At 31.2% G+C, this 20,976-nt stretch overlaps 2 protein-coding genes across 3 annotated transcripts in view; both read right to left on the bottom strand.

The window, feature by feature from the left end:
* LOC127062609 (septin-7) overlaps nt 1–4,154 on the bottom strand; it is a 53,337-nt gene extending 49,183 nt beyond the window's left edge. Inside the window, exon 1 of the mRNA XM_050991128.1 lies at nt 4,002–4,154. The gene's annotated coding sequence lies outside the window, so the exon portion shown is untranslated. The remainder of the gene's footprint in view (nt 1–4,001) is intronic.
* Nucleotides 4,155–5,748: 1,594 nt separating this feature from the next.
* On the bottom strand, nt 5,749–8,956 carry LOC127062610 (nuclear receptor-binding factor 2-like). Of its 2 annotated transcripts, none has more exons than XM_050991140.1 (3): nt 8,836–8,956; nt 6,373–6,644; nt 5,749–6,249 (listed from the first exon to the last, which is right to left on the bottom strand). In XM_050991140.1, the coding sequence occupies exons 1-3, from the start codon at nt 8,857–8,859 to the stop codon at nt 5,769–5,771; spliced, it is 777 nt and encodes a 258-aa protein (XP_050847097.1). In that variant the 5' UTR covers nt 8,860–8,956; the 3' UTR covers nt 5,749–5,768. The 2 variants fall into 2 exon arrangements, with proteins under 2 accessions (XP_050847097.1, XP_050847096.1); XM_050991139.1 differs by lacking the exon at nt 8,836–8,956 and adding an exon at nt 7,200–7,334.
* Between the last annotated feature and the right edge of the window lie 12,020 nt (nt 8,957–20,976).

Genomic DNA, 20,976 nt, shown 5'->3' with positions numbered 1-20,976 from the left:
CGGAAGAAGTATCTTAAATAATACGGCTTACGCATTACCGTGACTGAATCTATCTCTTTCAACACTTTCTTCAATTTTATTTTATACGAGATAAAAATCACAACGAATGAGAGATTCCTCATTTTCTTTCTTCTTTTCTTTTCTTTTCTTTTTTTTTTTCATTCCTCGGAGAAACTAATTTATTTCGTTATTTGATGGTATGTATATATAAATATATATATTTTTAGAAAAGGAGCCATCTTGATTTTTTTAAATATATATAAATTTTGTCAATAATGAAGTCTTATCGATATCAAGGAAATTATTTCCTTTTGTTTTTTTCTTTTTTTTACGTGTTTGAAGAATTTTATCCATTGAGATTATTTTCGAACGTGAGATGAATGATCAAATACGTCGTTGTTGTTTGCGTAACTAATTCACCCTTAATTACTTACCGATCGTTAATTATCCCTTGTTACGAACTTACAATTAGTCAAACCATTTTGTCACTTTGTAATACCTTCGAGTATGTACCTAATAATATTAATTATCGTAACAACGTAGATTATTTAATATCTAATTTCTTTATAATTATTCTCGAATCGGTTAATGATTCTTCATTATAAATTTACTATTAGTCAAACCATTAATCAACCTTTATAGAATTGTCGAACAATAATAATAATAATAATAATAATAACAACATTGTTATATTCATATAATAATAATCCCATGCTCACAATTAATTATTCGTGATCATTGATAATATAACTTTCATAGTTGCAAATTATTTAGTCAATTAGATAATTTATTAAGTTGATCCTGTAATTATTTATTCATTTGTATGATTCATTAAAATGATTATTGTTAATGATTTATTCATTAAGATGTTTCGTTAAGATAATTCTTACGTTTCGTTATATAAATCATTTGGAAATTAAAATGAATTTAATCGAGAACGAAATACCTATACCCTTCTTTAGTTCGATCAAGATCATCGTAGTGTTTCTTGTTACGATGTGAGAAGCATGTAAAATGACACTAGTAACTTCTACGACGACCCGCGTAGAATAATAGTATAGTGTTACATGGCTAAAGGCAACGAGCCACTTTACGGAATACAATGGAGTGACCATAAGGCGTATAGACTGTTGAATAAGGGCTATTAAAAATTTCGATGGGGGAAAAATCTATTGTGTATACGATCAAATATAATAATTGCTTATTTATAGTAATATATTATTTTTTCTTCCTTTCTTTCCTTTTTCTGTTTTTTTTTTTTTCTTTCTTTCAACTTTTGTACGAATCTGAATGTAAAATTAATTATATAATTATTAATTCATATATATATATATCTTTGTTTGTTTTATAAATTAATTAAATTAGAATAAAAGAATATGAAGAATGGAATAAAACTAAATTAAATAAAAAAGTAATTCAAAATGAAATCAAAATTTATATGAAAATTATAATATCATGTATCGGTAATATAAACGACATATGCGTGTTAAGTATTTCTATTAGTGATAAAAATAATAAAAATAAAAAAAAATAAAAATTTTATACGTCACACAAAAAGTAATAACGTAAGTTAACCTCATAAAATGACTGGTGATTTAAATAAATTTATTTTCTCGGATATACGATATTCAAAATTATTCGATTTCAAATAATATTTTAATAATTGTAATTCGTGTAATAATTGTAAAATAATATCGACATTTGTAGCATTTTTTGTATCTCCGAATATAAACAATGTTATATAAAATTGTAATTAATTCAATGTAAAATTATATAACTAACCTAAAAACAATCCAATCAATTAATCTCACACAGCTTTAATTTCTTTATTCATTGTATGCAAGATTGACACAGAAAAAAAAAGAATTTAAAAAACGAAATCATATAAAACATTTTAAATAAAGATCTTGAACTTTCTGCAAACGATCGTATCTAATTGACAAATATTTTCGATCACGTGATTACAGTGAAATTCATTTGTTTTATCTTTTGTAATCTTGTTCGTATCTCAATTAGATAACTTTCGTCAGATTCTAATCTAACGAATATATTGTAACTCTGATCTCTTCTTGTATCTGTCTGCGCGCGTGTGTGTGTGTGTGATTAAAATAAAAAAAAAATATCGCAAATATTTGGAAGCAAAAGAAATAAAATAAATTTCAGAGTAGAGATGAAGCTTCGACCGATTTAAATCGCGTCACTATTCTCGTTTTATTTCTGTCTCTCTCTTTCTCTTTTTTTACCCTCGTATTTATATCCAAATAAACCCGTGAATTCTATTTGAATTACATTCATCCGATCGAACGAACGACAAATTTATGCGTTTTTATTTTCGAATGGTTGGCACCATTACAAATTGGAAGATTTATTTTATATTCATGAAATATGATAAAAGATGTGATTATTTATGTGCTAATAGAATATGTGATTATTTATACGTTAATAAAATGTAGCTAATAAAATATGTTATTGTTTAATGATTTCAAAAGCTTTAAGTTTTAGAAACTTATTTCTATCAATTTTTCTGATTTTTGATATAACGATAAACTTTTACATTTATTTATTAAATGAATAACGCTATAATTAAAAGATTTATTAAAAATTTGTATCTATGTAAATATCCTCGTCGACTTAAAAATGTTTTAAGGACTGATATTTTTGATGAAACGATAAACTTTTATATTTATATTTTTCAAACGGACGATATCACAATTAAAAGTTTTATTTTAAGTTTATAAAATTAGCAATATCTAATAAAATAAATGCTTAATTATGTTTCTAACGATATTAAATACATGTTACTTTTAAAAATTCTTGTAGATATTTTGTAAACAACAAATGTTTGTATTAATTTATGAAATATGCAATATCTAATAAAATACATGATTATTTATATTCTTAACGACATAATGATATCCTAACAACTGTATTTTTGTCAATTTCTTGTAGAACGATGAACTTTCATGTTCCTAACAACTCCAAAAACGTCTTAAGAGAACTATATTTCTATAAATTTCTTGTAAAGCAATAATCATATGGATTTCACTTTTTACATAAATAAAAGATTGATTTTGTATTTACGAAATGCGTGATACCAAATAAAATAAACGATTGTATATGTTTTTAATGACTTAAATATTTCATAACCTACAATAGTAAATCTCAATATCTTGTACATTTTTGTACATTATTTTTCCTTCGTATTTTTATTATAATTGTTAATGAAAAACAGAGAAAAAGCAATCAATTGTTTTCTGTTGTTGTTATTAACGATAAAATGTATCAAATTGGATATGTATCAATATCAAATCTTAATTAGCTTGCTGCACTAAGGTTCTTTAATTAAAAAGAAAGAAATAAAAAAAAGAACGTTAAAAACAAATAAGTGTATAAAAATATCTCGCAAATTTTAACCTTTACATTCAAGTACAGTTTGTAGTCCGAGTCGTTTCGATTTACACAAGAATTACTTGTCCCTATGTAAATAAGAACGTACACATGCATAGATAGGTACGAACGTACACGTAATTATGGAATTAGCGCATTGGTGCGACTTCAGCGAGCAAAGCTCTTAGTTCTTTAGAGGTTAGGTTGGTCGCCGTATCGACCGGGAATGCGGAGCGCTGCGTATCGATGAGAAAAGAAAAATAAAGAAAGAAAGAAAAAAAAAAGAAACAAGAAAAAAACAATTGCCGACTTCAAAATGGTCGTCGATGTCTCGCAACGTAAACGCAAGGTGAATGGAAGAAGAGATGTTTCGACGTTGTTTCACGTGTGTACCGGCACAACATATATATCAGTGCACTTACATCTTCGTCCATAAAACACGACGTATGAAAAAATAAAAAGTAACATCGACGAGAATCAATTTCATTCAACACAACACAACACAATAACAATACAATAACAACACAACAATAACAATAACAAGAATCTACGGTGACCGATCGTCGAGTTTGGACTTTTCTTTTTTGGATTGTTTTTTACTAATTTCTACTCACCACTTCTCTGCATTTTTCTTCAAAAGACGTTAATGTCGTTCTTTAATCATAACTCAAACGGGTGTGTCACATGAAAAAGTAAACGTGTATTTAATGTCTCTCTTTTTGTTTCTCTTAATATTTTCTTCTTTCTCTTTTTCGTTTTGTTGTCCCCACTCTCTCTCTCTCTCTCTCTCTCTCTCTCTCTCTCTCTCTCTCTCTCTCTCTCTCTTTCTCCCTCTCCGATGAAAACGTGCAAGATGGCGATGATCACGATGGCGTTAACGAATAACAAAGATCGTAATCTATCGGATTAACTTATTGCTCGTGTAACACGAGAAACTAATACAACGAGAACGTATTCACGTATTCGGGTATGTTTTGAAATACTATTGAGAACTCGACAAAAATCAAGACACGCGTGCGCGCGAATGTACGACCCTACGAGCCAGGCAATACGATTGGGCAAATATTACACGAGGAGCACGATTCACACAAGTTCACTATAGGCGCGAGATGCTCGTTTTCAAGTGAACTCTCATAATACTCTTTCTTTCCTTTTCTCATATATGTATATATCTCTTTCTCTCTTACTCTCTATCACTACCAATCACTGCTCACCATTCGTTTGAGAGATCAACTGCGCATGCTCGATCCGTCGCCATCTTGTAAACTGCTACCATAGAAACTGAGGAAATTGTAAACAAACAAAGTTCTCTACTTGCATTGTCTTATCAATTATTTTTGAAAACGTTCATAAGTTTGTTTTTTTAATAATGATTAACCAGAATAATTGGTATACCTTATTTTGTTGAATATACAATTCCTCTGAAAAGAATATTTTTAAATCAATAATGTCTATGATATCATAAGCACTACGTTAAGAATTTGACATCGAAATATATTATATACTCTTATATTCAGGTTTATATAACATTTATTATTACACAACTTCCTTAAAGACACTTTCATTGCTTAAAATCGTATAGTACTTATTATAATAACAAAACTGCACATAATTACTATTACATGGCAGTTTTTTTTTTCTCCTAGCACATAAAGAAGACAAAATCTTAACATTTTTTAATCATATTTACATATATTCTAGCTTGTGCTAGGAAAGAAATCATTCATCTAAATTGATATGTATTTTGTTCCCTGTGAATAACATTAATTAGAGATGAAGTTTCACATATAAGAATACAATTCTTTTGATAGTTGAGAATGTAAAATGTCTTTGTTCGCATGTTCTTTGATAATACGTATTTATAAATAAGATTCATAGAAAATAGAAGAATTTTTACACGAAATAGATATGAGTCTTCTTGCTAATTACGTGAACATTATGAAATGGAATAGTAATAAATAAATTTGTGCATAAAGTATACATATATAAATAGTTAGTTATCAAATAAATTTGGTCAAATAAGACTGATGTAAGATAGAAATGTAATGACTCTGTTACTACAAATTACTTGTACTATGCAGCTATAAAAGTTAATCAAAGTTAAAGAAACTTTGTTGTTATATTGAATAAGTGAAAAGTAATAAGAATACGGTAATAAATATATAATTATACATTATTCTGATAATGATATCGACGTTGTTAGTGTGCAATTCGTTTGTTGCTTAATCTCTTTCTTATATTACATCTATATTAATTTTTTAGACGACCTGTTTTCATACTATTGTCACGATAAAATTGTAAGTACAATGAACCACATTATTTTCAGGAAAGAGAGACAGAGAGAGAGAGAGCAATGAATACTTAATGAGGTAGAAACTTAATTAAGACGATGTAAAATCGAACAATGGCATTTCGAGTGGTGTTAAAGGTGGCAAGGGTGCTAAACATAGCGAATGTGTGTCATCTGGCCTAATTTCATCGTCAGGACTTACAGATATAGCGTGCAAACGTTCTGTCAATTGTTTCACTTCTTCTTCTTTAGCTTCTAGTTGACTCAGCAAACTTCCAACGAGGCAGCGCAACTGACAATTAACAGTTTTCAATTCTTCTATAACCGTGCCAGTATCTTTTGGATGTTTGAACGCACTGCTTTCTGTGTCTGGTAATAAAATCAAGCTTAACAAACTATCCTGTTCTTCGATAGTTCTATATATAGCTTGACGCAAAGAACTGTTGTTTCTATCGGATGCAGATTCTGTAGAATTTCCTTTTTCGCTTTGCTTGAATATTTGTTTTGAAATGAGATCTCTCTTTTGAGTTTCTAAATTGACTTTATACTCCTCATATTGAGCCTGCTTCATCCTGGATCATAAAAAATAGTATTTACAAATATACATTTCTTCTTTCTTTTAAATACTTAATTAATTATTTTTTCTTGTACTTACTAAATATTGACAAAGTTAGAAAAGAAATTTATTTCTTTACCTAACAACAGCAGCTTGTCTTTTGTGATAATCTCGTTGAAGTGCGAGAGATTCCAAAGTAATTGCCGTGTGTATGGATCTAACAAAAGGCATAGAACTTTGGCCAATTAAAATGGAAGGTTGAGAATCCGTGAAGCTTGATTCTGTAAAGTTCGACTGAAGTTGCGTGAACGCCTCTGATAAAAGCTGAACAACAGCTTCGTGGCACTCCGCTGCTTCTTCGAAACGTCCTTCTCTGAGCAATGCTTCAGCCCTCCTTTGCCGTTCGTGCGCCTTCAAAATTCAGATAATAAAGATTCAATAGCGTGTTAAGGAAAATAATAAAAAAAAATTTCTTATAATATTCTATTATTAATATTTCTATTTATATATAAATCTGGAAAATTCATAGATATTTAATTTTGTGTAAGATTTCTTTAATTTCTTGTTTATTGTACGAATGACGGACTTTGTTTAACAAACTTTAAATCGACAGAAAATCATTATTCCCAAAATAAATAATTCCTAAAAATACGATTCCTATTTAAATACGATGGCGGACATTGGAGACAGAGTAGGGGGTTAGGTGATTGTTGTACTTCTCTGTCGAGGTTGTATTAAAAATATTTTGCTTTTAATATAAACTTCGAGTATATCTGTTATAGTTTATCTGATTTTAAAATAGAAAAGAAATCATTTCTTGGCATTTCATTCGAACGACTGCATCATGAATAACATCGTCAAGCTTCGTTTTTACATTTATACATAAATTTGAATAAATTTTATTATAATTATACCAGGTAAGTTCAAAATTAAAATTATTTTAAATTAAGATTAATTCCTATTTACATATAATAAATCCTTACTCCAACTCATTATCGTAAAATAAAATATACTTAACGAAATAAAATAAAATAAGAAAAGAAAGGAAACAAGCGCCAAATTCGAAATTGAACAGAACAATTTAAAGAACGCACTTTTATTCGCTTGTTTTAATTAAACATTCAAATTAATTAATAAGAATTTATTTATTAACACTGAAAATCACTTATATTCCTTTGTTTGTACGATTAATTAATTCTTTTATAACGAACGAGTAAGAATAAGGTATAATATTGAACTGATAGACGGTCGTTCGATCGTTACTATACTATCTTTGTGAAAAAATGTATTCAAGTGTATGAATTGACCTTCAGATAATTTTCAGTTATACGTATGACGGAATTATTTCTAAGGTCGTCTCTTTCACTTACATCTCTTTGTTCCAAGACGATTAGTTCTTATCGTCGTTAGTGAATTTTTAGTCATATATATGAGTATGTATATATAGTAGAAAGATAATAATTAACGCGAGAATTATGTGAATTCTATTTTATTAATATATATGGTGTGTGTGTATGTGTGTGTATGTGTATGTGATATATATATATTCATATAATATATATATTTTCATTGTTTATGATTTTTATTTAATTTAGCTTTTCATAGTTAGGTTAATAATTTAGTAGGATTGCATCTTAATAATAAAAAGAAAAAGATCATAGAATAAATTTTGAAGAAATTTGTTTTGACGAAGTAGATGTATTCGACACAATTGAATGTTTTAATTACATTGTTACATGACACATTATTGCTGATAATATATTTTATTGGAAAGTAATTTGTTTTTTAATATAAGATGTTTTATATTAATAGATGTAGGATATTCTGTCGATAACTTTCTAAATATTTAGATAAATAAAAATAATTTAGGTTCCTTCATTGGTACCGCTATCTTAAAGAAAAATATATCCATTGAAATCTTTGATTATTTTCTTCTATCGCTTATCCCTATCTTTTAAACAACGCTCCAAGTTTTTAATCTTCTTTAAAAATATATTTCGGCTCGTTATATTTATTTGAAGGAAATTGTTCTTGATAAACATTTGTCGCTCGCTATATCTTTTTTTTTTTTCCAACCATGGACTACTGCAGTTATACAATTTATTTCTAACGAGATATAAGAATCGTTTTAACGATACAGATATCTTCTTGTGCTGGAATATAAATGCTTCATATTGAAAAAGGTAAGATAAAAGATCGGATGAAAAATGAAAGATAAGGAAGTAAAAAATAAATACCTAGCGATAGTATCTTTGTCAAATTACAAAGAACGTGTTTGTGAATAGATTTAGAAATATTTAGATGATGCGTTAGACTATTTATAGTAGAAACATATTAAATAAATGTAACAAATATACGTAATAAATAAACGTAATAAATAAACGTACAAAATTAAAAAAAGGAAAAAGCACTGGAAAGAAATGATTACATTAAAATTATATCAAATTAGTGTCAATGTAATAAAGAAAAAGTTAGAGAGAGAGAGAGAGAGAGAGAAAAAGAAAATAGCATCTTAATGGTTTCTCCTTGTGCAACAGGAGACGACGTAAATCGTAATCGAGAAAACATACGTTCCAATAATAAAGCGTCTGATGGTACTCACCAGGTTCAAGGCAGAAGCCTCCATGACTGATCAGCTGATCGAACGATAGGAAGAAAACAGAACGAGACACGTGCCTCGTTATCATCCGCAGGCGGTTTTGATAAAAGCTCTTTTGTGTTTCATCGACTAAGCAGTGTTATATTTAGTTTCGTGATAGTTCTTAAGGTTCGTCACGAGATGGCGTTAGATATATACGTGAAACGAATGAAATGTTAACGTACCGGCACGTTTTACTCTTACGCGTATAATTTTCCTTTTATTTTCCTTTTATAAATTATACAACGTTTTCATCCTTCCGCATTTCTATTACCTTGGATCAAGATCGATTATGGTACGTATATTTTACATTTTAACGATCTATCATTTTTCTTTAGAATATATCAAATTGCGTCTATCAAATTCGTAATCGTATCAAAGCGTACAAATTTTTACGTCATAACCTAATACGACGTAATTTTATATTAATATAATACGAAGAATTCATTTACATACGAGATTATTTATCTCACTTTCTTTTCTCTTTTTCTTTTTTTTTATTTTTTCTCTTTCTCTCTCTCTCTTTTTTTTTTTTGTATTTATTTCCACGTATTCTATGAAATTATTTCGATCGCGTGTCATTCATTCGTTAAGGAATACATTTGCGTGCGTGTATAAATATGTATTTGTTAAATTCTGCGAAATTTTTTTCTCATAAAAATTTTATTTCGACCCGAACATTATATATATATATATATATATATATATATATATATATATGCGTATGTATATTTATACATATGCATATATATATAATTTGTTATTGCATAATATATATATATACATATACACACACACACACATATATATATATACAAAAATATATCATGTGTATGTGTCCGAAAGTATCTATAAATAAATATAAGTAAAGTATAGATTCAATCAAGCTATTACAGAGCCGATTACAGTCACATACATTACCATGATTCACACTTCGATGTTACTACGTTGTAAGGCAACTTTACGGTCGTTGGGGCTTCTGCCTTGCACATAAAAGGCGAGAAGAAATTAAGCGCGAACGCTCATAATGACTAAGCCGAATGGAAATATTATAATGAAGAGGAATTATTAGAAATATTTTAATCAATATACATGTGTATATTTAGTATGTAGTAAACCTATATACTAAATTTTTATATCAACATTATTAACACATATATGCATACAATCATACATACATACATATATGTGTGTGTATGTGTGAATAATTTATCGTAGTAAATTAATATACATAATAATAATTATACATAATTAGTCTTTCTTTTTCCTTTAAAGAAAATTAAATTATGGAAAAGCATTGCATAACAAAATTAATTTATTATTATTATCATTATTATTATTATTATTATTATTATTATTATTATTATTGTCATTATCTGTAACGTTACCAAATGTTTTCGTTGAAATTTTCCTGTAAAATTCGAGAGAAAACAAATATAATAAAAAAGAGAAAAAATAAAAATAAAAAAAAAAAAATAGAAAAAAAGGAAAAGACAAAAGGGAAACAATGTAGATACGAAAATTAGAGAACAAATTAGTGAGTCCGATGGTTTTGTCTCGAGTATACCGTAAACCTGTTAGCGCTCAATGAACGACCAAATCTTTGTCTGAGAAGACAGAAAGATTCTCACGGTTCAAGAGTTATGTATGTATGTATATCGGTCGCATGAACATTCTTGGAAAAAGGTGGGGGCGAATGCCGGAGGGGTTTGGTTGTTCACTTGAAACGCAACCTTTCGTACGTGTGAAAAGCTTTTCCTTTTACTATCTTCAATAATTATCGTTACATGATTTAGAACATTAATCTATCATTTTTGTTTGAAGGGGAGTTTGTTCGAACTAGTATATTACGTATTGAGAAAGTGATTTATTGTGATATAAGTGAAAGAAAATCTGTACTTAGCAGAGAGATTATAGTTATGTATTTATTTTTATTTTTTATACTTATATATATATATATTTTTTTTTATGATGATTTTATATTTATATAACAAAAATTATATATACATATATATATGCCCATGTAGAAATATTTTATATAAATTTTATTTGTTTATACTTTATTAAAAAATTGCTAATTTAAAAGTAATAGTAATTTATACTTATATTAGAATAATTGGATTGTAATAATAAAATTATGTAGTATATATATATTATATTATATAGTATGTAATATATTACTGTATTAATATAAATCTATAGTTTTAAAATCTATACCGTTATTAGTAATTTTGGTATGGATAAATAAAAATTATATATTAAAAATTATTATAAATTAATATAAATTTATATATTAATAGTATATTAATACTAATATTAGTATTAATATTACTACACTATATAACATACTTATATATATGTAGAATTAAATACTTGTATCCAAGTTGGAATTTTGTTTCAATTCAAAATTACATACGTTGAAATTCTCTTATGAATGAAAATACATTTTATAAATTAACGTATATAATGAAAAATTTTCAAGATGTCCGATCATATATATATATATATATATACATATATAAAATTCAAAAGTTCAACACGATCGATTTCAAATCGATATGAGAACTTCTTTGAATGGGATTAAACGAAACGACATTTAAAAGAAAAAAGAAGAAAAGAAAAGGAAAAACCAAATTTCAAGATATCCAATCATATATACATATATATGTGTATTAATATAAAATTCAAAAGTTCAATACGATCGATTTGAAATCGTGAAAATTTCTTTGAATGGGATTAAACGAAACGACATTTAAAAGAAAAAGAAGAAAGAAAAGAGGGGAAAAAATGAGAAGAAAAAAGAAAAGTAGGTTGTAATAGTGTACGTAAGATGTAAGAATCGTAAGGAAGAAAGAAGTGGGAGAAAGAGAAGTAGTGTGCGCGATCGCACGCGCTTGCAACTCTCGTGAATGGGCACGGCTCGTGGACCAAGCACGACGACGGTTGTGGCGGTGGTGACGGCGGTTGGCGGCGGTTGGTGGCGGTTGGTGGCTGCGGTGGTGTTGGCGGCAACGGCGGCGGCTGCGGCGGCTGCGGCAGCGGCCGTATGAATGAAATAGTAAATATAATTGACAGAAGGGCAGGCGTGGGCAGGCCAGTCGGGCGTTCAGTCAGAACGCTCGAGCAGAAACAGGCGGAACGAGCTGGAAGACGTAGGGGAATGGCGTTATGTATGAGTCGGACGTAGTCGGATCGAGGTCATCACCTTTCTATCATCCAAAAGCAGACATTTTCGTCTGTTCGTTTATTTTTATTATCCATTTCTAGGTTGTTGTGTCCATTCGAAACTATTTTACCAGTTTCTTTTTTTCGATTACGTTTCGTTAGGATATTCGATTATTTTTGTAAATTTTTTTTTATAAATATCGAAGTGAATTATTTGTATCCTTGTCTAATTAACCTAAACCTTCGAACTATTCGATACGTTTAATTAGAAATATAATTGCTTCGTGTGTACGTATCATGTAAAAGTAAATATATATTTGCGTTAATTTCTTTGTTGCCTCTTTCTTTCGGATTGTTACTGAAAGCAAATTGTGGTTTTGCTAAGTATCACTCTTTGAGTTTCATTGATCGGGCTTATTCGTTAGGATATTTGATTATTTTTGTATTTTGATAAGTCAAGGAGTAATTCATTGGCAAAAGTAGATATTTTGATAATTTTCTTGCTCTATTTCCTAGGTTATTTTTACCCTTTGAAGTTAGTATCCCTGTTAGTATCGCTCGTTTTTGTTTATTACATATCAAAATAATTGATCGAAATATCTGACACGTTACTGTCAATCGATAATTAAAGGAGAAATTACTGATAAAAAATAAACTCGCTTTATCTAATTTTATCTTTCTTTTATTTTCATAATGACTCGATAAACTTATCTATCGACTCTCTTGATAATTTATTTCATCCGTTTTATAGAAATAGAAACGATATTAAGCGACGAAAACAACCCTTAAAATCGATCGTATTTTCGATAGTTTTTCAAGGAAGTAAGCATCTATAATAAATAGTACGTAACAATCGAGGTCATCCAACAACATAATTTGTACAGTACGAATTTACATCTCTATTAATATAACCGTATGAATTTAATTTATCAGAACATTCTGATCAATGATAAACCAGATATAAATATTTATCCTTATCAAACTTTCATTGAAACTTTTCAATAAATCTTCATAGTATCTTCCATCAAAACGATTCGAAATTTATATGATTTTAGTCGAAGGAAAACAATCTCTCGTTGAAATATTTTATTATCATTTTGAAAGATTAATGGATTTGGACCTTTTGGGTAACCTCAAAGGGCTAAAGGTGTCTCGATCTTCACCGATCGAACTACTACCTACGCGTTTACGTCATGGTTCTGTCTCTTGAAAGAAAAAAAAAAAAACAGAAAGACAGAAAGAGAGAGAAAGAGAGACAGAGAGAGAGTGAAAGAGAGAAAGAGAGAGAGAGAGGAGCGCGAAGACGATTGGCCACGAAGGTTTGCGTCGGAGAACGGCGAAGGAGAGCACGGAGAGCCAGCTTCTTGGCCACTCTCGGTCTTGCAAAGTATCCCCTCTTCTTCTGCAAGAATCGCCAAGTGACAACCAAAGACGGTAGGAAGGTACGGCTTCCGGTCGCCCACGCGACAATCTAGTCGGCCCCTCGAATCGGCTCGAATCATGCCGCTTGTGAAAATCCACTCAGGTGCCTAGTCAGACACCTTCCTTCCTTCCTTCCTTACTTACTCATTCACTCATTCACTTACTTACTTACTTACTTACTTACTTACTTACTTACTTACTTACTTACTTTCATAATCTGTAGACTCGTGTCACGTGGTCTCTTCAAAGATAACTAACTAATCTCTTAAAGTTAGCTTAATTGAATTTACCAATAGAGTTTAATCTTCGTTTTTCTTTATATGTATATATATTTTTTAAACACCTTTCTTCCTTTTTGCTCTTTTCGTAATTTTCATAATCCGTAGACTGGTATCACGTGATTTCTTTAAAGATAACCAACTAATCTCGAAGTCATCTCGATTGAATTTATCAATAATCTAATCTCTGTTTATTTGTTTGTTTGTTTGTTTTCTTTTTTTTTTCTTGTCATCTCAAAAACATCTTTCTCGACTCTCCTTTCGTATCTGTAATTTTCAATCGTGTGTGAATACTTTCGAAGTTAGCCTAAAATTGATCAGTGATCTTTTTCTTTATATTTATTTATTTATTTATTTCTATGACACTGCAACCTTCTTTCCTTTCTTATTTTCATAATCCTAAGTCCTGTCGTCTCTCTTAAAAATTAACCTAATCAAATATATTGTAACAGTCCGATCGTTGTAACAGTCCGATCTTTTTTCTACTTCAAAGAACATCCAGTAGAAAGTGGACATTAAATGTCGATTCGAATGGATATTTAACGATCATCGTTTAGCGAAGTGGACGACTGAATCAAGAAGAAACAAAACCGAACAAAGAAAAAGAAATCGGTGGAAGAAGTCATCAAAAAAAAAAATAAATAAATAAAATAAAATAAAATAAAAAAAAGAATAAAGAAAGAAAGAAAGAAAGAAAAAAAGAAACGAAAAAAAAAGAGTCAAAAAATTAAGTCGATCTGAAAGACGATCAATGAAATTACGATTCCAAGGTAGCCGTAATTCAGGAGCGAGCGATAAAAGAGTCACGAAAGGTCCTCCTCTACCGTTTCCTTTGCTACTCCTGCGTGTTGGAGAACGCAGAGTTTCTTGGTTGCGTCTACTACTCTCTCGAAGTCTTCTCCCTCCTCTCGAACTCTTCTCCCTCTTCACATCAACATCACCATCCTCAACCCGTCCTCTCTCTTTTTCTCTTTCTCTTTTCTCACTGAGAGAGAAAGAGAAAAAGAGAGAGAGAAAGAGAGAGAGAGAGAGAGAGAGAGAGAGAGAGAGAGAGAGAGAGAGAGAGAGAGAGAGAGAGAGAGAGAGGTAGTGCATCTGAATGCGGGAGGGATAGTTTCCGGTCGCCCACGCGCTTCCACAACGACGACTACGACGACTAAGACGACTACGACGACGACGATGACGACGACAAGCACTTCGCTCGAGGCGTCCTGGACGAAACACACTAGCACGCGGATACCTCATCTGCGAAAGTGAAAAAGTCAGCTCTCGGCCGTTGCGCAAGTACGCTCGAACCCCTTTTACGGTTCGGACTGTTCCTTCATTGCGGACTCGCGTACGCTTATTTATGATTTTACTGGACGACAACGACGACGACGACGACGACGACGACGACGACGACGACGACGACGACGATGACGATGACGATGACAATGACGACGACGATGACGACGACGACTGATGTGACTAGTATATTGTTGTATGTTTTGATATTGACGTTCAACTTTAAACGGAATAGATCAAATATTTCTACCTAGTTTATATTATTCGTTTGGTTGCTCTTTCGTTCGATCGTTTTTATTGATGTGTGTGTATATATATGTATATATATCTTTTTTTTTTTTAAATAGATATAGTTACAAACTCGTAAGAGAAATATTTTCGTTCGTTCTAACATTTGATAACCGATAGATGTACTATTCTTTTTGTTTTTCTTTTTGTTTCCGATTTTGAATTTATAATTTTCTTTTCTTTTCTTTTTTTTTTACGGCTTTGTTGCACATTGTTTTTCAGTTCTCCTTTTTCTTCTCTTTTTCTTTAGGAATCGTTGAAAGCACCTGATCGTATGATTACTTTTCTCGTAATAATTTCAATGTAATTTACTTACGGCAATTGGGTTAAAATCATTTATATATGTATGTATGTATATATGTATATATCTTTTAATTAAGTTTATAACATTTGAAAAAAAATAATATCATGCTTTTTGTCATACTCTTTCTTCTGATTTTCTTTTTTGTTCGTTATAATAATAATGAAAACAAATCTTTTTTCCATCTCGAATGTTATGGAATTTTTTATTTATTTTCTTTCTTTCTTTTTTTTCTTTTTTGTTTGTTTTTTTTAAAGAAACGAATCGCAAGTTTTGATGTAGCACGTTAAAAATGAAATGTCCGAGGGATCATAAGAATTTTCATGACGTTGGTCCCGCGCCACTGGCTGGCCAACTAGTCTCGCGTTCCTACTCGCTCGCCAGCTCATTGCGACAAATAATCAGCATCACGTGCGCTTTTGTAACGAGCAGCACGGCTACGTGGGTAAACCATAGTACCGGTATGAAGTACTAAGTATCTAATACCTAGAGTGCTAAGGTATGAAGTTTAAAACTCGATGCCAAGTCCTATGTCTTTCGATGTTACCACGAATGTTTCGAATATCCTCGATGTGTACCTTAGCTCGTTTGGTAAACCCTAACGAAGACATTTCATTTTTTTTTTCTTTTCTTTCCTCTTTTTCATTCTCTTTTCTCTTCGTTAACTTAGAATTTAATCCACGACCACTTTATTATTCCTTTTTTCAGTTCAACGTAATCGACCATTTTTTTTGGGATAAATATATCTAATCATCATTTATTGATCTTTTTTTGCTCCCAAAATTCATTATCAATAGTCATGATTAATCGTTCGTAATTAAGAATAATTACGAATTCATTGTTAAGTAAGATTCGAACGTATATAACAATTTGGAGAATAACGAAAAGTTGGGATATAGAAATTTAATTGTAAATTTTGCTTTTTTTAATTTTTTTTGAATTTTTTCGATTGAATTAAATGATTGGGAGAGAAAAAAGAGATGTAGGATTTTTATCCTTATTTTTTATGATTTTATTTTTTGTGTATGTATAATACGTATTTATCAGAGAGAAGAAAGAAATGTATGAAATAAAATTTACGTCTATATCGTAAAAAGAAAACGAGGAAACGTTGTTAATAAGTTTAAAATTTTAAAGACGATGAATATTTCGAAAGCGAAAATACTTGACTGCTTTTTACTTACGACCACAGAATTAATAACGCAGAGATATATTCGTATATAAGAACTTCGAGAGTGGAGAAATTTAGGAAAATCTTAATGTAATTTAGAAATTTTATTTATTTCTTTTCTCGACGATTAATAAAATCGACAAATTTTATAAATATGTTCTTTATCGAAGATTCATACGATGATGTTCAAATGATATCAAGATATATATACTTCGTCTTTTAAATTCGATAAAAGAAAAAAACTGCGGTAAATTTCAATTTAATGTCAGATACTTTTTTTTTTATTTTTAATGGATAACATAAGTTAAAAAAAAGAAAAGCGTGATAAATTCAAATTTTATTCCAAGCTTCATTTGCCTTCTTTTTGTTTTATTTATTTTTTCTTAAATTTTAAGGAAATGAAATTTCATTTTTATAACTATTATTTGTTGAAAATGTACTTATAATGAATAAAGTGGGTGTGTATACACACATGCATACACACACACGCACGTTTCAAAATTTTTATAGAAGAATACGTGGGATAATTGAAATTTCCGTAATAGTACCGCCATTTTTTCAGGGTTTATGTTTGGCACTTGTTATGTTTCTTCTAGGTATTATACATATATACGTACATACATATATACTTACATGTATATATTGATCGATTTTATCGCGGATAGGGTTTAAACTTCGTGACAGCTTGCTACCAGCTAGAAAGGTGGTCCCGATCGGAAGGATTAAAAATAGCAATGACGACTTCTAATACGTCTACGCGTAAACGGCGATAGATATGAGTCGTTCGAGTGCCATAACTTTCATTGATTTCAACTAGAGGTAGGTCACGGAAGGCGCGGGTCGGCCATTAAAAATCACCCTTTTAAAAATCCTCGAATGGTATGCGACATTAACTTTACTACTTATTATTTATTTATGAAAACGTTCGAAAGATGACCTAAGATTTCAATAAATTAAAAAACTTAATTACATTTACACATTTTTTTAATCATATAGTTTAGAAATTTTAATAAAAATGATGACACGTGTAGATACATTTTTATGCGTTTAGTGATCAAAATATATTTTATAAACATTTACTATACGTATGTATACTTATTTTTATCTAAACGAGAAAGAGCAAAATATTGAATGTGAATATAAAAATTCAAATCGTAAACGTATCGTATATAGACGAGTACTATAGTGTAATTTTTAATCCTTAATTTATAAAATCTTTCTTATATTAATCTTACATTTAATATATTATTTGTTATAATATATCTAATACAAAATATTTATATACGATATATATTTATATATACATATCTTTTCTCTTTTTTCTTTTTCAAGATGGCGTATTTTTTGAATCGTTTCACAACTTTTTCAAAATTCATTCAGGTTGTTAAAATACAAACAACCTTAGCTTTAGAATCTTAACCTCGGGATAATCATCGATGACACATTTCGAGGATCAAATAACAGATCTCTCCTTCTAAGATAACGCGTTGGCTTACCTCTCATTATACCAAGTTGCAGAGATATCACTGTTACACGGTCTCTCTCTCTCTCTCTCTTTAAGAATTATCTTAATGGCGACGACAATACTTAATTTCGTGTATAGTGTCGGTTTATGATAGCCCCGACTGTATCGTATACTTTCGAACGTACAAATACGGTTGTAGACGTTGAAGAGAGAACGTAAGATTCACCTATGTTTCTTATTGAACGTATCTATGTGTACATGTATGCGTATATATATATATACAGATATATATATTTTTCTAAACGCGACGCCGCGTGGTAAACTCCTTGCATGGAATGTGAGTGATTCTAGCAGTGCATTGGAATCACTTTGGTAAGAAAAAGAGAGAGAGAGAGAGAGAGATTACCTCGTGTATACACACCACCCACCATGAGAAGTACGAGACACAGATTGTTCATCTTTCAAAGAGAATTCGTTGTTCGTGCGATTTTACGTCTCTCTCTTTTTCTCTCTCTTTCACTTTTTCATCCTTTTTATTTTTTAATAATTTTTTCCTTTTGTACGATTTGCATCATTCACCGATGAGAGGATCTTTGAATAAAAGAGAATATATCTCTATCTTTCTCTCTCTTTCTCTCTTACTCTTATCTTGTCTCGGATATCGGAAAACTCGTAGTAACCTCGGATCGATTTCCCGACCTTCGAAATTCTAATGAATTTCTTCGCGTTTTAGTTCCACCTCATTGACTAAATACATATAAAAACACGAATTGAATCAATCGGAAATTACTATCGTATCGATCGATTCGATAAAGATTGATACAACTTTATAGAATCATAAACGAGGAGAAGAGGATAAATTATTGAAAATATTCGATAAATAGTAACAACAACAACAGCAACAACAACAACAATAATAATAATAATAATAATATAATATAAATCTCGAAAATCTGAGATAACATAAATCGTATAAAAGTATTAAATGGAGCTTTCTTTATTTAGATCAATATAGAAAAAAAAGGGGGGGGGGAAGAAATTTTGCGTTCTATCGCACGTGGATCGTTAAGACAGAGAAAGATAAAGATATATATACATATATATATATACACGGATAGATAGATAGAGATAGATAGAGAGAGAGAGAGAGAGAGAGTGAGAAAAAGAAAGAGAAAAGAGGAAAGAGAAGAAAATAAAATCCGAAAAAAGAAAAAAAGAAATGAAATAAAATAAAATAAGATAAAAACAAAAAAAAAAGAAAAAGAAGCGAGTAAATAAAGATCGAGCCGTCTCCCACGCCCGCCACCATTGTTATTATATATCCCGTGGGGTATTGTTCCCATGGGAAAAGTGGACAAGGCTGGTCCAGCGGCTAGGCGGTCGTACGAGCGGGAAGGAGAGAAAAGAGATAGAAGACATAGAGAAAGAGTAAGAGAGAGAGAGAGAGTAAGAAAAAGAGGAAAAGAGAGAGAGAGAGAAATAGATAGATAGATAGAGAGAGAAAGAGAGAGAAAGAAAGAGAAAGAGAAAGAGAGAGAGAGAGAGAGAGAAACGCTCCAGGTAAGAAGAGACGCGTGCGTACACGCGCGTTCGCGCTCGTGCGGCCACTCACACGGGCGCAGGCATTTAAGATATCGCGAGGGCCGTTCACCTCGCGTCGAGAGTTACTCTCCGTCCTCGTCCATGGACGAGCTTGTGCTCGCGCGCGCGTCAGCGAGCAAGCGAGCGAACGAACGAAGGAAGGAACGAGCAAGCGAGCAAGCGAGCGAGTGAGCGAGTAAGCGAGTGAGCGAGCGAGCGAGCGAGCGAGCGAGCGCGGACACCTACGTATACTCTCCTCTCACTCCCACTATTTTTATTCGTCTCTTTCCATCTCTCTCTCTTTCTCTCCCTTTCTCTCTCTTTCTCTCTTTTTCTTTCTCTCTTTCTTTCTCTTTCTGCAGGCCGGTGGATGCTCGAGGAACAGGGTGCGGCCCAACCCACCTCGCTTGAGTTACCTACCCATATTACCGTCTAGCTCGGTATATATTCAGGCGCGAGCCACGCACGGCCCAGGATACTATGCCATATTTGCATCCATGATCCAGGACACGTGTGTACCACGAGAAAGGGAGGGAGGGAGGGAGAGGAAAAGAGATGGAGAGAGAGAGAGAGAGAGAGAGAGAGAGAGAGCGCGTGTGCGTCCATTTTTTTTCTCTCCTTTTTTGCTTCTTTTTGTTGTCTTCCTCTTCTTTTTCTTCTTTTTTCTTCTTTTTCTTTTTTCTCTCCCCCCTCCCCTCTCCTCTCTCTCTCTCTCTTTTTCTCTCTCTTTCCACTTCCCCCACACCCTGTTGGCTTCACTACCAACACCAACACCTTCCTCACCTTATGCCTCCACCTTTTGTCTTTCTCTCTCTCTCTCTTTTTCTCTCTTTCTCTTTTTCTTTCTTTACCACCATCGTCATCATTATTTCTTCGACACAGTATCGTACAGACTATGAGAGAGAAAGAGAGAGAGAGAGAGAGAAAGAGAGAGAATATGATTCTTAGGGATGTGCGAGATCTTCCTTTTTTCTTTTTCTTTTTTTTCTTCTTCCTCTTCCTCCTCCTCCTCCTCCTCCTCCTCTTTCTTCTTCTTCTTCAAGCACAGAGACGCTATTCGAGGGATTATAAATCGTACGAAGGATCGAGGATATCGATGCCAAGCTCCTACGAACGCCAGTTCAGGAAAGCAGCAAACCAACCAACCAAA

Source organism: Vespula vulgaris, chromosome 3, assembly GCF_905475345.1.
Source record: "Vespula vulgaris chromosome 3, iyVesVulg1.1, whole genome shotgun sequence".
Taxonomy (NCBI): Eukaryota; Metazoa; Arthropoda; class Insecta; order Hymenoptera; family Vespidae; genus Vespula; species Vespula vulgaris.
The sequence above is the reverse complement of the archived record's forward strand: the minus strand, read 5'-3'. Positions and strand labels throughout refer to the sequence as shown.